Source organism: Taudactylus pleione, unplaced genomic scaffold, assembly GCF_031769625.1.
Source record: "Taudactylus pleione unplaced genomic scaffold, aTauple2 ptg000007l, whole genome shotgun sequence".
In the NCBI taxonomy this organism is placed as follows: Eukaryota; Metazoa; Chordata; class Amphibia; order Anura; family Myobatrachidae; genus Taudactylus; species Taudactylus pleione.
The window spans coordinates 1,897,698-1,917,196 of NW_028284410.1; the positions used below are offsets into that span (position 1 = coordinate 1,897,698).

General features: G+C 43.2%; 1 protein-coding gene across 2 annotated transcripts in view; it reads left to right on the top strand.

Moving 5' to 3' along the window:
* Positions 1-3,852: 3,852 nt before the first annotated feature.
* ADPRS (ADP-ribosylserine hydrolase) overlaps positions 3,853-19,499 on the top strand; it is a 35,504-nt gene continuing 19,857 nt past the window's right edge. The window contains exons 1-3 of one of the 2 annotated variants that reach the window (XM_088460620.1): positions 3,853-4,124; positions 12,914-13,007; positions 18,349-18,556. In XM_088460620.1, the coding sequence (XP_088316746.1) occupies positions 3,965-4,124; positions 12,914-13,007; positions 18,349-18,556 (462 nt within the window). In that variant the 5' untranslated portion in view covers positions 3,853-3,964. Of the gene's footprint in view, positions 4,125-10,549; positions 10,767-12,913; positions 13,008-18,348; positions 18,557-19,499 lie in introns of those variants that run through there. The other variant, XM_088460618.1, reaches the window with a different exon arrangement.

The window sequence follows — 19,499 nt, forward strand, 5'->3', positions numbered from 1 at the left end:
TTTAGTGAGGAAAAACCTTGCACACCTCGCGCCCAATTTAGAAATACCGCGGGTATGTGCACTCCCGATACCCGCGGTATTCAATTAAAAAAATTGGTCGCAGAGTTTTCAGCTCTGTAAACCCCGCGCCGCGTAAATAAAAATGTAATTATTCACTTAACTAGCCTGGGGTCACCGTGGCTCCAGGTGGCCTCCCATCTCTCTTCTTCCACACGTACTAAATTAACAAATCAGTGTCCAGCAAACAGCTGTTGTTAGTTTCCTTTTGTCTCCTCTGCTCTTATCAGTTTCCTCCATGATTTTTAATGTGTATCAGGCTTCTTATATGTCCCTTTATATCAGAAACATTTAAAATTAGAGAGACTCATTTTTTTTTTTTTTTTTTTATTATAATATATCTCTCCTCCCAAAATACCCACCACATACCAATCACCACTCACTAATTCCCAAATGTCAACCTTGCAGGAAAAGAGTGCAAGCACCACATCAACCACAATGCTCTATTCGCAAGGTAATTTGCATATATGCAAATTATCTTGCCCACAATGCACCTTGTTTGTTATTGATGCCCTCTTTTCCTGTGTTGTTGACATATAGAAATTAATAAACAGTGCTTGCATGTAGTAAGTGTTATAACTGAAAAAAAAAGTATATATATATATATATATATATATATATATATATATTGTCTCCCTATTTCTACAGGCGTGTTAGTTGAACTACCTCAGTGTAAGTACTAATAAATATATATTTTTCTCAGTATCGGGAATTGACCATGATCTTTATAGAATGTGTCAGGATTATGACATGATCCTTATGGACTGTTTTTATTATTGTGTGTGAGATAGCAATGGACCCATGTGGGCTGTTTTACCGGTGAACTATATGGCAGAGATAGAAAAGCATAATGCAATGTACAGTCCAATTTGAATATATGTAAATTATTTTACCCATAATGCATGTTTGTTTTTGATGCTATGTTTTCAAGCTTTTCCTGTGTTTTTTTGGCATTAGTAAATAGTGGTTTGCAATAGAGTAAGTTCTGTAAAAGATATATATATTAAAAAGAGAAATAAAAAAAAATATTCTCCCTATTTCTACAGGTGTCTGAATTAACCACTTAACTGACGAATTCTTTTTCCAAAAACTGCTCCAAAACTGTCGGTTTCTTTTATGATTGAATTAGGTCACGAACATAATTTTAAACTTATCCATCACTATTTTATTTGAAAAAAATATTTTTTTAAAAACACAGTATACCATAAAAATAGCAATTTTTATATTATACTGTAGTGATGGCCATTGACGGCTGTACCATCGATGGTTCAACCATCGTTAGAAGCTATCAATTGTTTTGCGATTGGTCGAGATCTGTGTACACCACAACTGCCGATGTCTCCTAAACATCGATTGAGGTTTTGCCATCGATGGTGCAACATTGATGGCCACCAGCAATGGCAAACCACTTGTTTTCAGTCAGACCATCGATGGTTTGCAAACCATCGATGGTCAGTCGCCATCCCTAATCAGAGGCTCTGCGATATCCATCGATCGATATATATAAACATATATGTCGAACATTATATATATATATACACACACATATACATATATATATGTATATATTTACACACACATATATATATATATACACATACACACATACACACACATATACATATATATACATATACGTATATATTTACACATACATATATATATATATATATATACACACACATATATATATATTTTATAATTTTTCTATTATTTATTGCCCGATCACTGTGGCCAGCAGTGATCGGGCACATGGAGACGGGGAGGCGGAGCTGAGGCCGGGGAAAGTAGCAGCAGCCGCGGCTACAAGAGCCGCTGCTGCTGCTCCTACATGTAGAGCCGGAGCAGCAGCGGAAGCGTCTCACGCTGGCGGCCCGGATACAGCGGCCCGGATACAGAGCGTCTCCCGCTGGCGGCCCGGATACAGACCACTATGTGATCACTGTAGTTCTGGAGCCACAGCGGGAGGGTCTCCCGCTGGCGGCCCGGATACAGAGCAGCGGCGGCGGCTACCAGAGCCGCCGCTGCTGCTCCTTCACACACAGTGATCACTATGTGATCACTGTAGTTCCGGAGCCGCAGCGGGAGGGTCTCCCGCTGGCGGCCCGGATAGATAGCAGCAGCGGCGGCTACCAGAGCCGCCGCTACTGCTGTTCACTGAAGGGGGTGGAGATGGCTGCCCGATCACTGCTGGCCACAGTGATCGGGTCACAGCAGCAGCACTGCTGCTTCTAATGGAGGGGGGCTGCCGGCGGTGCCCGATCACTGTGGCCAGCAGTGATCGGGACACACTGGAGAGGTGGCCGGAAGGTCCCTCTGATGTAGGCGGCTGCGGGAAGATTAGCTTCCCACAGCCGCCTAGTGGGCATTTCTGACTGGTCGTATCAGATACGACCATGTCAGGGAAAGCCCAGCCTGGTGCGGTCGTATCTGATACGACCGTGCCAGGCAAGTGGTTAAACTACCCCCAGTGTGTGTTATTTTATTTTTTCAAGTAGAAGCAGTCATTGGATGGGGGCGCCAGTCCCTTAGTTTGCCAGGGGCGCTCGGACCCCAAGATACACCCCTGTCACTCATACACACTTACAAACACCACACACACTGACATACTCAGCCTGCTGCAGAAGAGCCGGCTCCCGACGTTGGATGCAGAAGACAGCACTGCAGAAGGTAAGTAGTTAATTGGAAACTTCCAATTGCTTAATTAGTTCTAAGGGGGCTGCCGCCGGGGTGCCAGAGCAAAGTCCTACTGATTTTTCCTAAAATTAACGATTTTAGGAAAAATCACACTTGCTGTGGAGGTGCTTAAAAAAAAAATCTCTCAACGCGAATATAAATATAAAATAACGCACTTAATTGAATAGCAAAAACCCCGCACCTGCAGGAAAAACCTCACCGGTGCGGATTTTTTGCTATTCTCGCACCCAATTGAATATGCCCCATAGTGCACGATTAAAGAGCAATTGCATGATTACAATGTCGTAATCGTGCAAATGCACATTAATATCGCCTAGTGGATGTGCGCTTTAAATTGCGGTGCTGTTTCCTCTAGCCGTTACAACAGCAACTCGCTAACCTTGTGGCTAATTGAAAATTTACCCCAATGGTAAGTGCAAGACAATGCTAAGCATTGTGTGCCCCAGGGGCGTCTTAAAAGAGGGGGGGGGGCATGTGCACTCCCTGTGCAGGGCCCCCTCCTCTCTCCTCTCTGACGCGGCTAGCCAGCCACCAGAGCCTTAGCAGACTCTGGGCACTAGAGTGTGCCCGGAGTCTACTGCGCATGTGCACAACACCGGAAAAATTACTGCCGCGGCCATTTTCCGGTGTTCTGAGCAGCGCAGACACCCGATGTGGGACCACGGACAGGTAAGTCTAAAATAATATGGGTGCAGTGTGTGCGGTGTGGGGCCCCCTGGACACTGCACCCTTTATAGATACGCCACTGGTGTACCCAGGTGTAGGGGTCATCATGATGGAGGAGGCGAGTATGTATTCCTAGCCGGAATCCACACACCCTATGATAGGACCCTGCAAAGGATGTAGCATACGGCAATGGCGGACGTTCATGTTTTTACTCCAAAAATTATCCGTCCTCAGGTCCCCTCCAATCTCACACATCAGCAGCCCCCTAACTACACAGTATCACAGTATATGTCACAGTGTGCCCCCTAGTGGTCAAATGGGGCAGTAAGGTAAGCTGGCCAGAGGAGCCATGAGGTGCGGCTTGTACGTATCCTAGTAACGCTGCAGCCTGTCAAAGGCCAGCCACCTACACACACGCCTCCCTCCCTGTGTCCCGGGCACGTTAGAACCACGCCCCTCTCTGACGTCAGAGAGTCCGGATCTGCACGGCGCTTCCTCCTCCTCTCATCTACTAGCTGCGGCGGCTGCTGCTGTCCGGCGTATAATGATGGCGTCAGTCCCGGTGTCTCTGTTCAAGGGCTCGTTGCTCGGGGCGCTGCTCGGAGACTGCATAGGGTCTTTCTTTGAGGGACACGAATCAGTATCCGTCCAAGCAGTGCAGAATATGTTACATGATTTGGAGAAGACCAGTCACAGGGAGCAAGGTGAGGGGCAGCTCGGGTGTTTTGCTGCTTTACTGTCCCCACTAGATCAGCACTAGTTCCCTAGGAGCTCATGATGGCAGCAGGGCAATGACTCGCATGGTGTTCACAGGATGACATTTTTAACTATATTCCCAGGGACAGTCCCCCCATTGAAAACAGTTATATTGTTTGGCATGATGTCCTGTGTTCTGCAATCAGATGAGCCTAGCTCAGACTCAGTGTACCATAAAACAACTGATTATATATATTAGTAAATGTTACTAACATTTTATGGAAGCACTGTGCGGCACTATACTAAACAACTGTCAACAAGCCACAAAAATTGCTGGGACATTTACTTATTTTTGAGTTTCGTAGACTGAAGCAAAGTTACGATTCACGATCGAGTAACAAACAGGTTAGTCTAATTCCACGCGAAGCGCTCAGGGGTGCAAGTCATCACGACAATGGGCACACTTGATGGCAGCCCGAATTAGCATAAAAGTGCTCATAGCGCTCTGAGCAAAATTATGCGAATTCAGGTACGGAGCCGGGTGTGAGAGCAGTGCCGTTGCTGGCATTTTAATGCTGTTACAAGGCAACTCGCACCCTTCACGTGGATTTGTATTGACCCCTTTTGCTGGCCATACACCTGCGCAACAAGCATCAGATAAGATTCAGCTCACGACTCCCTGGAGCTCCCTGGCAGTCCTGGTGGCATATTTGTTGATCATCTTTGCACACAATCTGCCTCACGCGCTCATCAGGAAAACTCATTGAAATGACATGAATGGACGCACGATGCATTGCATGCACAAAGTACACAGTATGATCTGCACACGATACGATGGAACATATGGGCTGCACATCTGATCATACGATCAGTTTTAGGAGCTGCGGGAGTGCGCATCGGATCCTACTAAAAAAAATACGATTTCCACACGATCCATCGTATGACTCGTCGCCAATTGGCCCGAAAATGTTCAGGTGTATGGCCAGCATATTAGTGTGTTAAGCAAAGTTATGAGACAAGGTTCATGGGAATCTGTGTGATATACCGGCTGTCGGGATGCCTCCTGTCAGAATACTGATTACTGATGTTTGGTATCAAGACAGGTCGGGTAAGTATGCTGGGGAAGAAATAATTTGTATTAAGTTTGGCCTGCCCAAATAGGATAAAAGGCAGGGGCGAATTGGAAAAGTGGCCCTGGAAAAATTCCTGGAAGTGGCCTCACGTGGGCCCCAAATCAACTATAGGTGGAACCAATACCAAAGTAGGTGGGATTAGTCCATCTCTAAATCGGGAGACATCAGTGATAGGCATTGCTAGCAACATGTAGTGGTAGGTGGAGTTACACTAACAAATGGCAGAGCATGTCACAGTAGCTGAACCTAACACACAAAAAGAGCTAGAAAGTATTGTGCTGTACCACAAGAAGGTAAGAAATGGAAACTGGGGTGACGTGATCGTCTGCTAGTAATAACTAACAAATATGTAAGAGAAAGTTCTTAATACTTGACAGAATTTTCAACTTTGCATATACATTTAAGGCACATGCTACTGCTCTCTTATCAGAATGCTGTATTCTAAAGGTGGCTACTCCTATCATCTGTGTCTAGAATACCTCCAGCTGTGATGAGCCCCTATGTCAGTGTTTCCAACCTCCAGTTGTCTGGGACCCCTAACAGTGCATGTCTTACAGATCTCCTCTATATCACAAGTGAAATAATTAGCTCCGCTGTGGATCTTTTATAATGTGTCAGCCAGTAATGAATACACATATGCACCTGCCAGGAGATTAGGAAAATATGCACTGTTAGGGGTCCCTGAGGACTGGAGTTGGAAAATACTGCACTATGTACTAGCGCTATATAACAGCTGAGAGCATGGCCACCCAGCCAGCGTGTGTGTGAGGTTATAACAATACAATAACCAGCGCTCAATAGGTCCACTGGTGCCCTGCACTTAGCAGTATAGATATGAGGTGTTCAGCTTCACTAATCACATAGTAATAAAATAATTATGTGCTCTAGGGTAAAGTGTTAATGGATTTGTGTACACTAGAGATCAGCTAATGATTTAAACTGCAATTGCAGTGATACAAAATAGTCCAGTATATGTTGTGCAATCAATGTGAGCCAATATGTACACTACAACTTCATTGTATTCACATAGCAGTCAGTGGTGCTCATATTAGTCTGTTGTCCACAGTCTTATGGTGCATACACACGGTCAGATTTTTCCTTCAGATCTGAACGATAACTATTTAAAAAATCGTTCAATCGTTCATATCTGACAAATCTGTCAGATGAACGATGCGCGTTCATGTTTGCAGTCAGATTTGTCAGATATCGTTCATATTTCTTTAGATATCGTTCAAAAAAATCGTTCATATCTGACAAATCTGTCAGATGAACGATTTGAACGATGCACGTTCATGTTTGCAGTCAGATTTGTCAGATATCGTTCATATTTCTTCAGATATCGTTCAAAAAATCGTTCAAATCGTTGAACGATATCGTTCATCTGACAAATCTGACCGTGTGTGCTCCTTTAAGGTGCCCATACACTGTGTGATAAAGCAGCCGATCCGACGGATTGGTACGATTTCGCTGCTATATCGTACCATGTATGGGCATGATATCGGACAGAGTGCGCACTCGTGGAGTCCTACATCACACCCCCAGATCTTACTGCAGGTTCAGTCGATCTGGGGATGCGATGTGCGATCCCATGCAGCGCTATGCGGTTGGGGGAGCCGGCATATGGGGTGTTCGGCCATGCAATCTCACCCTGTGTGGGGACTGCCCAATATGTCGGACGTCGGATCCCCCATCTCGTCGCGCGGTGCATATCGCACCATGTATGGCCAGCTTTAGTGCTCAGTCACTTGATAAATTGGTATTGTAGCAGTGTCTTAAGAGCTTTATGCCCCAAACTGTTAGGTAGTGAGAAAATTCAACTGTATAATGAAGTCTGGCTGTAAGGCATCAGCTGCTGCAGTGAGTTACTCCGTAGATCCTATATACAGTGGAATATTTAGTGTCTATGTACACACAAGTGACAACAGGCATACGTTCATATTTATCCCTTGAGCCGCACAGGTAACAATCTGTAGTCACCTATACACATAGTATTACATTGCTGTAATGGGTCTACTGCAAGCTATGCAGTCAATTATGGTAGATGCAAGTTATTCATGCTGGACAGTTTGTAGATTATCCTGAGCAATCCTATGCTCACAGGCATATAGACGATGACTTGTGTCTCACTACACTTAAAGTATACTGCCTGTTCTTCTACTGTCTTACACTTACTGTGTATACATAGGGTATATGTACTTAAAATCGTGGAAGTGCTGCACATTTTTTTTATTGTACATTGCAGTGGGTATTATAATTTTTTACATGATTATCCCCTCTGTACTAAATGTAACTCACAGGGACAGTGTTAGCGAGTTACATCCCATGGGTATCGGAGGAGGATTTCACATTTTTGAAAGACTCCTCCTGGGAAACTGAGACTGTGCATACACAGTGTCAGATTCCAGAGGCTGTGTGAGAGGGATTAGACACCTCTCCTACGAATATGCCTCTATAGACATAAAGTGATTTGGATGTTGCTACATAGCTGGGATGCATAAAATTATTCACTGTAGCTTCTGCATTTTATGAAAATACGGCTTGATAAATAGGCCTCATAGGGAGATGTTTCCAGACAATGTCACTGGCAGGTCTTTAATACTTATGCATGGCAGTGAAAAGGTTTTTAGGAACCTCTATTCCCAGGGATGTGATTTGTTGTTTTTGGCTTAATACTAAAGGTGGGTACACACTAGACGGTATGTAGCCCGATCCGGCGAATCGGTCCGTTATATTGTCCACTTCGGCAAGTGTTTACCCACTATGACCATGTGCACTCCAGCGTGTTCCTTCATCTCATCGACAGATCGAACCTACATGCTGCTCGATCTGTCAGTTTGATGAACGACCCCATGCTTGTGGGGACGGCTGGTGATCGACGTATCAGTTGTTCACCAGATAGTGCGGTGTCAAACGACCTCATTGTGCGTCAGCCGGGTACACACATCGTGTAATGCATAAGGGATGGCCCTACCCCAAGTTGGTTGTATAACATTTGCACCAAAAAAATACATGCCATTGACCAGGCCATAGTGACCAGAAATTGACTGTAATAGGTTCTGGATTTGTGGTGACGTTGCAAATCGCTACAATTTTAACCTGCGAATTGCAGTAATTTTGGCATCTATTTGCAGAATGTTATAAAAAAGTGATTTGGTGGGTGAGACCCATACAAACAATATCACAGTGATATTCAATGACCTATATCGATCATACAAATATTTGTCTTTCCTTATATTCCAGCGATTTATACTAATTTGGTGATTTAGACAAGCATTTGACTGTGTAGTATCTCCCAAAATTAGGAAAGAACAATAGGAATTTGGGTATTATGGCAGGACAGCTGGCTGGTTTGTGATATTCTAAAGTCATTGCAACATTAGTTTCTTTTTCCACTGCGACTTTTAAAAAATTGTTTTATAAATTTGTGTGAGCCAATTACAGCACCCCCCCCCATCACAAGTTACTTTCCAATTCATGTAAAAACATAGACATATAACTACATTATACAGACTTATGGCCCTTACACACTACACGATATCTTTAACGATTTTAACGATTCTGACACATCAGAACGACAAATAATTCAATATGTGTAGTGTGTATGTACTACATCGTGTAGTGCGCGCTCCTATGGGGTCGTTGGCCTCACTGCCTGATCTTATGTGCAGCATGTAAGATCAGGCGATGCGGCTGATGATGCTATGCAGGGGGCCGGCATATTGGGCGGTCAGGCACCAGATCGCCCAGTGTGTACAGACCGTCCAGTATGTCGGTCCGTTTGGCGCTGGGGTCGTCTGCGACATCGCTGGGTACACACATAGTTTAGTGTGTACCCAGCTTTCTGATTGGCCCGATAATTGTATAGGTGTGTATCTATAATGGGTGCAGGGTGTGCAGTGCACACGGTCCCACACCGCTCACCTTACACCAATATATAGTTATACTTACCTGTCCGGAGTCCTGCATCTCTGCAGATTAGCAAAAATAACATGGAAAATGGTTTGGCGGCAATTTGCACATGCGCAATAGAGAAGTCCCTGGGAATAAGGCACAGGTGCCATTTTCCCAGAGACCTGTGGGAGAACCAACCCAGAGTCTATCGCGCTGCCAGAGAGTAGGGGGCTCACACTGAGCTTGCACACGGGCCCTCTCCTCGCTTAAACCACCCCTAGTGTGTATGCAGGCATGTTAGCTGATAAACAGCTTAACACTCCTGCAAGTGGTCGGATTGGGAGGTCGTAACATATGTGCATTTTAATTTTTAAGATGCCCAACCTCTTGCTCTATTGAAGAACATGCACACTGAGCCAAAAATAGATGTGTATGGGGTTTCACTGATCATATGAACTCTGTGGATCGGAGCGTTGATCTGATCTGCAGTGATTTTATTTATTACCAGTTACTTATATAGCGCGCACACATTCCGCAGAGCTTTACAGAGAACATTTGGCCATTCACATCGGTCCCTGCCACAGTGGAGCTTACACTCTATATTCCCTACCACATGCTCGCACACATACAGACTAGAGTTAATTTTTGTTGGGAGCCAATTAGCCTACCAGTATATTTTGAGTGTGGGGGGAAACCCACGCAAGCACAGGGAGAATATACAAACTCCACACTGTTAGGGCCATGGTGGGATTTGAACCCACGACCTCAGTGCTGTGAGGCTGTAATGCTAACCATTACACCGTCTGTGATTGCTATGATGTGTGCACAGACTTATTTTTTTATTTTAAATATCAGATCTAAACCATACACCTGTATTTTGTGTCTGGTTTACAAGGCTGACCTAGCAGCCAGTAGCTCAGTGGCTAGCTGGCTGCACATCTAAAAGGTTATCTTTCCAACCAGCCTAGTTGGCTGGTTGGAATTAATGAATATCTGGTAATGTATTGGGAGCAAACGACAATCGGTCATTTGCTCCCAAAGTCTAGAAAAAAGATGAAAACAGTAATTCAGGCAAGTTGGTTAAGAAAATCTGTTTGCCATTTGCTCCTTCCCATACATTACCAGAATGTTGTTCCCATACATTATTAGATTTTTGTTTTAACCAGCCTGGTTGGAAGTAAACTCTTTAGATGTGTGGGCAGCTTACGCTAGCTAATGCTTAGTGTCCCACTATGCAGGAGCGTTGTTCTCCCCACTACTCGCAGCAATCCTGTTCAACATATGAGTGTGTGAGTGACAGGGAGTGAAGTGTGAGGGACCGTACGTCACACGTTACGGTCCCGCCCCCGCCCATTGATTGGTGTAATACAGCTCCGTGTATTGGCTGATGCGCGTTGCGCGCCGTTATTGGCTGTTTGCCTGTTGTAGTAAGGTCACCTCTCTTCTGAGTCGGTTCCTGGTGCCAGGCGCAGAGGATGGTGCCGGTGTCCCGGTTCCGGGGCGCACTTCTCGGTGCGCTGCTCGGAGATTGCCTGGGGGCTATGTATGAGAATAAGTGGGTAGTGTCTGCCCGGTCGGTGCTCCGGTCCTTGCAGGCTTTGGAGAAAAATTACAGGAAGGGGCAAGGTAGGCTTCCCGGTGACACCTGTGTGCACCATACGCTAGTAGTGAGCTGGGGGCCGTGCGGGAGGGTAATGCATGCTGTCCTGTGACCCTGTATTCTATTGCTTCATGCCCCCGTGGTTACTGGCCCGGTATACCCTGCTGTGGCCGCCCGCAGAAGGGTGCTAGGTGTAAGGGGGCGGGGGATTCCGAAACTGCATATTTTAGGAGTTCAGCACTGATGCAGGTCACCTACATGCTTTACATCTCTGTGCTAGTTACACGTGTGTGTGTATGAAAGGAATCTATGCACGGAGTAAATACTGCTTCCCCCCCACCCCATAGAACAGCCTTAGAAATATGTCTAACCTAATGCAGTGGGCTTTCCCCCAGTGCAGCACCTACAAGCATCCTGACCGTTTGCAGCACCGCTATTGGTCGTTCTCTAAAAACTATCTGCCCATGCTTACTGCAAGCAGAACTGCTGTTGATTTAATTATTTTATAAGTCGGTCTCATGTACAAGGGAGGGGTGAGGAGGTGCCACACATGTCTGCTAGCTGTGTGCAAACATGACTCTACCCAAGAACGGTCTTCAATCAAAGGGGTCAGTTCCATTAGCAGTGAAGGGTGCCAGTTGCCGTTAAAGTGTGGCTATTGCTATGATGAATCGCACCCCCGAGATCATCTCGGCTAATTGGATCGAGCCCAAATACTGATCATAAAAATAAATGTCAATGTAAATTAATTTTTCTGCAGCAATATAGGTTAGATTCCACCCTAGCCTATGTACCCAATGACATTCAAATTCTTACAGGATTTAAGTGTATGTAAATAGTTATGATAGGAAAATAAAAATCATTGCACCAAATACAATATATGTGCATTTTTATATGCTATATAATGTGAATGCTTGTTCCATTTTATTGCATATAACATGTGTCAGTGCTGTTGCAGACATATTTATTTCAATGGGAACACATTGAAGGCATAATTGAATGCTGGTAAGATTGGTTTCCTGTTTTGTCCCACCAGAGGCATGTTAAAAAAAACAAAAAACATGTAAACACTTGCAATTCAGTTTGTATGTATTCTTTGTACACAGGTTACAAACTTAATTACAAATGACAGTAGTGTAAGCCCATAAAAGAATGGAATATCGATAAAGTCTGGGGCCTCTGGCTCGCCTCACAAAACGCCATTTCTCCATTTAAAATAGGTTAATTTACCAGGCTCTCTTTAATCAGTTCAGGTGACTGTTCCCGTCTGAACTTTTATACAGGAGGAGGGATCTTTGCCCTCCAGCCTGACACCGCCCCTGCACTGTGATGGACAACTACCCCCCGCCCCAGTGCCACATCCCTTGCTCGGCACTCTCCCCTGCCCCAATGCCGCGTCCCCTGCCTGGCACTTCCCCCTGCCCCAACGCGCCTTGTCCCGTCACCTGGAACTTTCACTAACATGTCCTCATTGCCGTCGGACACTGAGCCTCAAGCTGACAACCCCATCTATTTTTTTTTTGTGTGTGCCTGTTCATCAACTGAGTTTATCTTGAACTGCAGGCTTTCATTTGTTGACTAGTAAGGAAAGAAACTTTGGTAAAAGGGAAGAGGGAAATAGTGGTATGAAATATGTGTAACTGATAAGAACCTGTAACTTAAACATAAATCTGTTTTAGGATGGAGCTGAATAAAAAATAGTTTTATGTATAAAATAATTTGTCTTTCCATGTGAGTGACATTTCAATGCATTTATGTAAACTTACATGGTTCTTACATTGGGATGTTGCTGTTTGTTGCTTAACTAGCCTTCTGTTATCTGATTTGGGTGAATATTTAGCAAAACTTGGTGAGAGATAAAATTGTGAATCGGCTTCTAACTTTTATATTATACAGGTTGTGTTTGAAAAATTATGTTTCGCAGCTGATTGGTTGGTACTTTATCTCACAACTCCGAACACAGCCTGTAAAATGTAAGTTAATGGCTGATTGGTTACCTTACCTTTCACAATTTCATCTGCCTCCAACCTTCGATAAATATTGCCCTTAGAAAACCAATATTCACTAATATATCTAATATAAATTGTTTCACTTGCCCTTTTATTATCTTCTCTAAAACATAACATCTACTGAAATGAAAGGTGACCTTTTTTTTTTTTTTCTTGGTTGAAAGCTATGACGTACACAGATGATACAGCAATGGCAAGATCAATCGTGCAGTCTTTGTTGGAGAACCATACATTTAATGAAAAGGATCTCGCTCAGAGGTACAACTTGTAGCTTTTGTGTAACTTTTTAGTGAGTCAGTCATTGTCTGTTATTATTCTGTAATAAGATGTTATAAGACATAATGGCAAATTATGAAAAACACAGGGACTAATAATCAATGTGTATACTTAATAGTGTGAGTTGCAAGTGTCTACAAGGTGCTATTGCCATACCCTGGTATTCTACCAAAAAGGAATAGAAAAATGTCCATTTGTAGACCTTGCATTAATTATACTCTGTCCTATGATTAAAAATAGTCCTTAACTAGTGTTCACTCTAGCTCCGGCGGAGCTAGACCGGGCACTTTCGCGCGCACAAAAGGGGCGGGGGCATGTCTATAAGATGCGTCACCTTTTCGTCACTCTTGGGGGTGTGCCCGGCACTTGCGGACACGCCAGGCAGCCCCCAAGCGCTGCTGACGGGCAGAATAGATGCCGGGCGCATGCGCCCAGCGTGTATTCACCAGCGGTGACCGGGTCACCGCACATTTCCCCACCCGTGGGCAACTGCGACCCGCGGGTGAAGACGACACCCGCAGGCAGTGTTACTGGTGCGTTGTGCTGTGAGGGCAGGGTGCTTTTTGCCCTCCAGAAGGAGGGCATGGCGCAGCGCCCTGCTAAAACAGCCTAGTGGGAATGCTACTTACCAAGCATGGGGGGCGATTCAATTCAGTGCAATGTTGAGTTCCCGAAGCTATTCAATTGACCGCGCTATTAAGTCACAATACAAGATTTCTGCTCTCACCCGCCTAAAGTGTGAGCAAAATCCAACTTGAGTAACAGCCCAGATACTGTTTTCTGGCTTAGCGCAGCGCTATTACAGCATCGCGGCTGGCACTTTAGGCCTGTATTCAGTTTGGAGCGAAAAGCCGAGATCGGCGAAAAAGTTTCGCCGATGAAGTAATTTCACAAGGCGAAAAGTATCGCCGTATTCAATTTGAAAGACTTTCCTGCCAAGAGACGGCAGCTGTAGGTACAATCGGGCTTCTCAGTGATAATCAGCGGCTGCTGTATCAGTAGATGGCTGCTCCCCAATAGATCCGGATACCTATTAACCAAAGTGCGGACTAAAGTGTTACAAGAAAGCAGTTGTTTTCATATGGATTTGGATTCAAGTGATAAAAGGAAACTATATTTTATTTATCCCTGAAGTTCCTGTGACTTCTATATAAATAGAGGTCTATATATGTAGGATTTGTTGCTTTACAAGCTACACCAATGTTTAAATGTTTATATGCTCTGATTAAATGCTTTTTTAATATATGCATGTGTATTATTAAAACAATTTTATTGGTGGTATTCAAATAAGCCTCTTGTATATTGTGCTTGCTCTCTATTAAGTATACAACATCTCAAATTGAAAATGACTTGATATCAAGCGCATTCATTTTCCAATAAATGTTGTCTAAATGCGGTCATGCCCCCAAGATCAACACACAAGGGGGCATGGCTTTGTGGAGCGAGGCCACGCCCCTAGCTGCACAAGAATTCCCACCACCCGCTCCTGGTGTTGCGTAAGTAAGTGACGCTGCTGGTGTGAGCCACACCCTTCTCAGTATATTAGGGGACCAGCACAGTAGTTTTTACCTTTGATAAAGTCACGTGTGTGACGAAATGTGCTTGAAACCTCATTCTCATCACCGCTCCCGTGCAATTGAATATACAAACTGAGTATGAACACCGCTGACTGACCGCTACAATACAGGAAGAGCGAGTGTATGGCGCTAGTGGCAGGAGCTCACTGCTGCACAGACTACTCTGATTCCCTGCTACAAACCTCCACACACCGGGAACAGAGGTATATGGCAATCTATATCTACTCCTAGCCAATCTTGGATCTAGGTTTACATATAGATGGTCCTCCTACCTCTGTCTCTACAGCTTGAAGACAGAGATAGGAAGCCCTTCTCACCCTTCATTATTTACAACTGGCTGTGGAATCCAGTGAATTTTCATTGTGGAACCAACAAAAAGATTGGGACACCTGGGAGATTAATCTCAATAAATAAGGTGATATCCTTCTTTTTAAATTACAGACAGGTTCCCAATCTCCGTTTCCAGTATACAGATATCAAAGGAGTGGCTTCAGGACAACTCTGTGAATGTCCTTGAGTGGCCCAGCCAGAGCCCAGACTTGAATCCAATTGAACATCTCAGGAGAGATCTGAAAATGGCTGTGCATTGACGCTTCCCATCCAACCTGATGGAGCTTGAGAGGGGCTGCAAAGAGGAATGGGCAAAACTGCCCAAAGATAGGTGTGCCAAGCTTGTGGCATCATATTCAAAAAGACTTGAGTCTGTAATTGCTGCCAAAGGTGCATCAACAAAGTATTGAGCAAAGGCTGTGAATACTTATGTACATGTGATTTCTTATTTTTTTTTTTTTGTTATTAAATGTGCAAAAATCTCAAACAAAAACTTTACACATTGTCATTATGGGATATTGTGTGTAGAATTTTGAGGACAAAAGTGAATTTATTCCATTTTGGAATAAGGCTGTTACATAACAAAATGTGGAAAAAGTGAAGCGTTGTGAATACATTCCGGATGCACCGTATTTGCACAGCATAACAAGAGTTACAAGATAATTATATGTTGAATGGCATGATCATATCTCCTTTAAATGCAGGAAAGCTTAAGCCTCAATCAGAGCTGCAAAGGTTACCATTTTTACCTATAAAATCTTTTTTTTTTATGGTATGTGATTCACACACATATGATATAATGGGAACTACTAATATATATCACATGTAGTGGAGACCCGTTAATACTAGTTGTGTTGACCAACTATATACTAACATAATTATACCTGCTGTGTGGGATTTCACCTTATAGCTAAGAGACTCAGAACTACAACATATATTTGTGTATACTGCATAGCTAAGAAATATTTACTATAAGCATTGCATGGCAATACATGAGGATAAGACATCTAAGCATAGGAAGAGAAGACATTGTATCAGTTTGGAATGCTGACTATACACAATATTAGTCACTGCATTGTTTGATACAATTTGCTACTTCCTTCTAGGAGCTGATGAAGGCATTTAGCCTTAAGAAATTATTATTTGCAACATAAATAACAGAATAAACTATAATAAGTAGTGACCAACTGTGTTACTAAATACTGATTATATTGAAAAAAATGACAAATGGACAACGGTATTGTTTTGCATATTTTATTGTAGATGTTAATTTTCATCTCTTTTGCACAATTCTATTTATTTATATTTCACCATCTTAACAAATTTAATACAGTGAGATTTTAATGCATACCTATTAAATTTTAAATTACCAATGTGGGTCCCAGTGCACCCATTAAAACTACTTACTTTTCTTCTTTGTATATGTGATTTAAGTGTGATCTGTTTTAATGTGTGTGCAGGCATACTGCTTATTAAATTAGTTTTCAAATATGGATTGTTATAAGTGATTTTGGAACCATCCACAAATTTAGCAGTTCTCAAGCACTATTTAATTTATCACTTTTATTGTAAGAAATATATAGTAAACCACACAGAGGTTTATTTGAAACAGCTGCTGAGACCTGTTCAATTTTATATCCAATAGTACCCAGTGTTTTCTTCTTTTTAGAGTTGACTTTGTTTCATAGACATCTCAGCTTCATGTTACTTGCATTGAAAAGCTCCAGTGCTGCATGTTAAACACGTAGGAGGGGTGTGCAGTACATAGGTACAGTAGACACATTCTGACTGTCTGGTTGTGAACTCCAATCTCTGACTAAAGTGCTTGTGAAATTTCAGGGCACAGAACCGTATATAAGCAACACTGCACACCGAGGAAGTCAGTTTGTTCACTTCCTTTATGAACTTGTTTTGGAGCTCAACAGAGGCCACTGGAGAGCCATGATCTTCTACGAGGAGAGTTTTGACTAACTGCGAGCTGCTTTTAGGGAGGAAGCACTGTCCTGAATCACTGGATTTTAAGTGGTTTGCAGAATTTTGACGCGGAAGACGGTGCTGGAAAGTAGCAGTGCTGCGGCCGCCCTGTGTCCGCCACCACAGAGGATAACGCTGCTGTGCAGGCCATAGTTGAGGTAGATGCCAGGGTGACTGTTGTCCAGTTAGATAAGGAGGTAGGCATCTCATCAGGATCCATCTGCTTGATACTCCAAGAAAAGCTTGGCCTGAGCAAGGTTTCTGCACACTGGGTGTCTCATCAGCTGACTCCTGAGCAGAAGGAGGCTCGGGGTGACTTGGTGCTGCAACTTGCTGGCTAGGTTTGATAGCAGTCGCTCAAACTCTGGGAGCTCAACACTGGCATTAAATCCTGGATCTACAGCTTCGACCCAGAGAACAGAAAGTTGGCCCACTTGGAGTGCGCGTACACAGAAGTTTCTAAGTGAACGCAGTGTGGCAAAGACTGGTCATGTAGCTAACGTATCACTCGTGCATCAGCGTACCATCACTGGGCACTGATGTGGCAGGCATTGGCTGGCTCATAAGTGCTGGAAGCCATTTCCAGGTGCTTGCGCTCATGGTGCCCTTCACAACAATGCACCTGACCACAAGTCCAGGACAGTGGCGGATTTTTTAGCCCAGTGAACTCATCCAGGAGCTTGGTCATCCACTGTACAGTTCAGACCTGTCCCACTGCGACTTCATGTTCCCACAATTCCAAGTGCGAGATGCTTTTGGATTTGTTTTCAGTCGCCAGAAGCTGTAGTGGAGATCTTCATCCAGCATGTAGAAGACACACGTGTTTCCAGCTGCTTCACCAAGTGGTTTGAGTGTATGCAACTTTTCAAAGATTCCTCTGGTGAATACTTTAAAAAAGTGTAATGCTCACTTTGTTTGTAAATATAATACTTTTTTCATATCCAGAAACTTATTGCACATCCCTCGTATTGTGCTTAAAAAAATATGGAAAAAGAGGCAAAGAGTTGGTCTGGACATTTAGAACAAACTAAAAAATGTTGGAGAGCGATAACACCCGGTGGAGCAGTGCATTTGCTTTTGTGAGTGAGTGAGGACTGAAAAAGAATGGTGCAATACTGCATTGATTTGGACTTGTCTACAGATGGAAATGTCTTTTAAATCCTGTGTGGTTGCGGTAGTCCTGAATACTTCATAGCCAGCACCTAGTCAAAATCTCCAACTACTAGTTACACTTCAAGCTAGTAAACCTGTAGTATCCACAATACTTTGGACTTTACTAGAAATATACTTGCCTGGCAAACCATGATTTCTGAGCTCCTGCATTTTCATGTGAAATGTTAAGGAATTCGTAGTTCATTCATTTTTCCTTTCTAACAGTTTGTTTAACAAATTAGATCCACAAATCATGTTTATAAATATTACATCTTTTTTTATAATTTCAGGTTTACGAGTGAGTACTTCAGTGATCCTGACCGTGGCTATGGCATGGGAGTAATTCATGTATTTGAAAAGCTTCAGAGTGGAAACTGCTCTGATGTGTTTACACCAGCTAAGGAGCAGTTTAATGGGAAGGGATCGTATGGTAATGGAGCAGCCATGCGAGTAGTCGGCATTCCATTGGCATTCCCCAATGTTCAGGATATTATAAAGGTTATTTTTATAATAATTTACCTCCTCTACTATGAATTATCATGTTAAACGATACCACAGAGGAGTTCCTTGGTTATATATTTACACAAGCCAACAATCTGAGTGGTGGTTTGATATGATTATGCCTATTTTTGTATTGTGGAATTATTCCTTTTACAGTGTTTTTTTTTTTTTTTTTAAATCTCTTATGAACACACTGTTTAATCAATCTCACTGGTTATACAGCTATTGTTTTTACATATATTAGAACCACATTGTATTTAAAGGCTAGAGGAATTTACTGAGATTGGGATTCCTTAGGGCTATGTATAATAATGGGCAGCACTGTCTGCAGTAATCAGTGAGCGCATTTATTAAATGTTTTACAATGGCATTTGTAACATGTTTTCTGGAATTGTGTACCTAGATGTATTGTATCAGATGTGGGGGAGCAAAGGATCATAAATCAAGGAATATACCTAGTCAGTGATCTTAAAGGGGGTAGAGTTTGTTGTGATATCAAGTACTTAGGTTCTGTTGGCTGGTGGAAATGAAAGATTGTGTTTAAGGCGGCAAGTGACATGGCATGAAGACATTACTAACCTGCGCCAACGCAGATGATGATAGATCCGGAGTGGATAAACTTCTGCATAAAGGTGATCCTGAAAGCCAATGGATCTTGTCCCTTTTCAAGAGAAGTAAAAATAGATGAGAGAGGATTGGCTAGGACTGAGCTTTATAGTAATCCCAATTTATATGAGGTGGAGGGAAGGTGGATACAGAGAGCTGAACACTGAAGGCAGAGAGAGAGGTTGAGAGGACGACCATGTAAAATGATTAACCAGCTTAGTCTGTGCAGTCTCTGGAGTGGTGTGAACAAAAGCCTTACTGAAGAGATTCCAATAGGATGCACAAGAGGAGTGTAAACAAGCTTTTTGAAGAAGCTTGGGGTCAGGGTATTTGG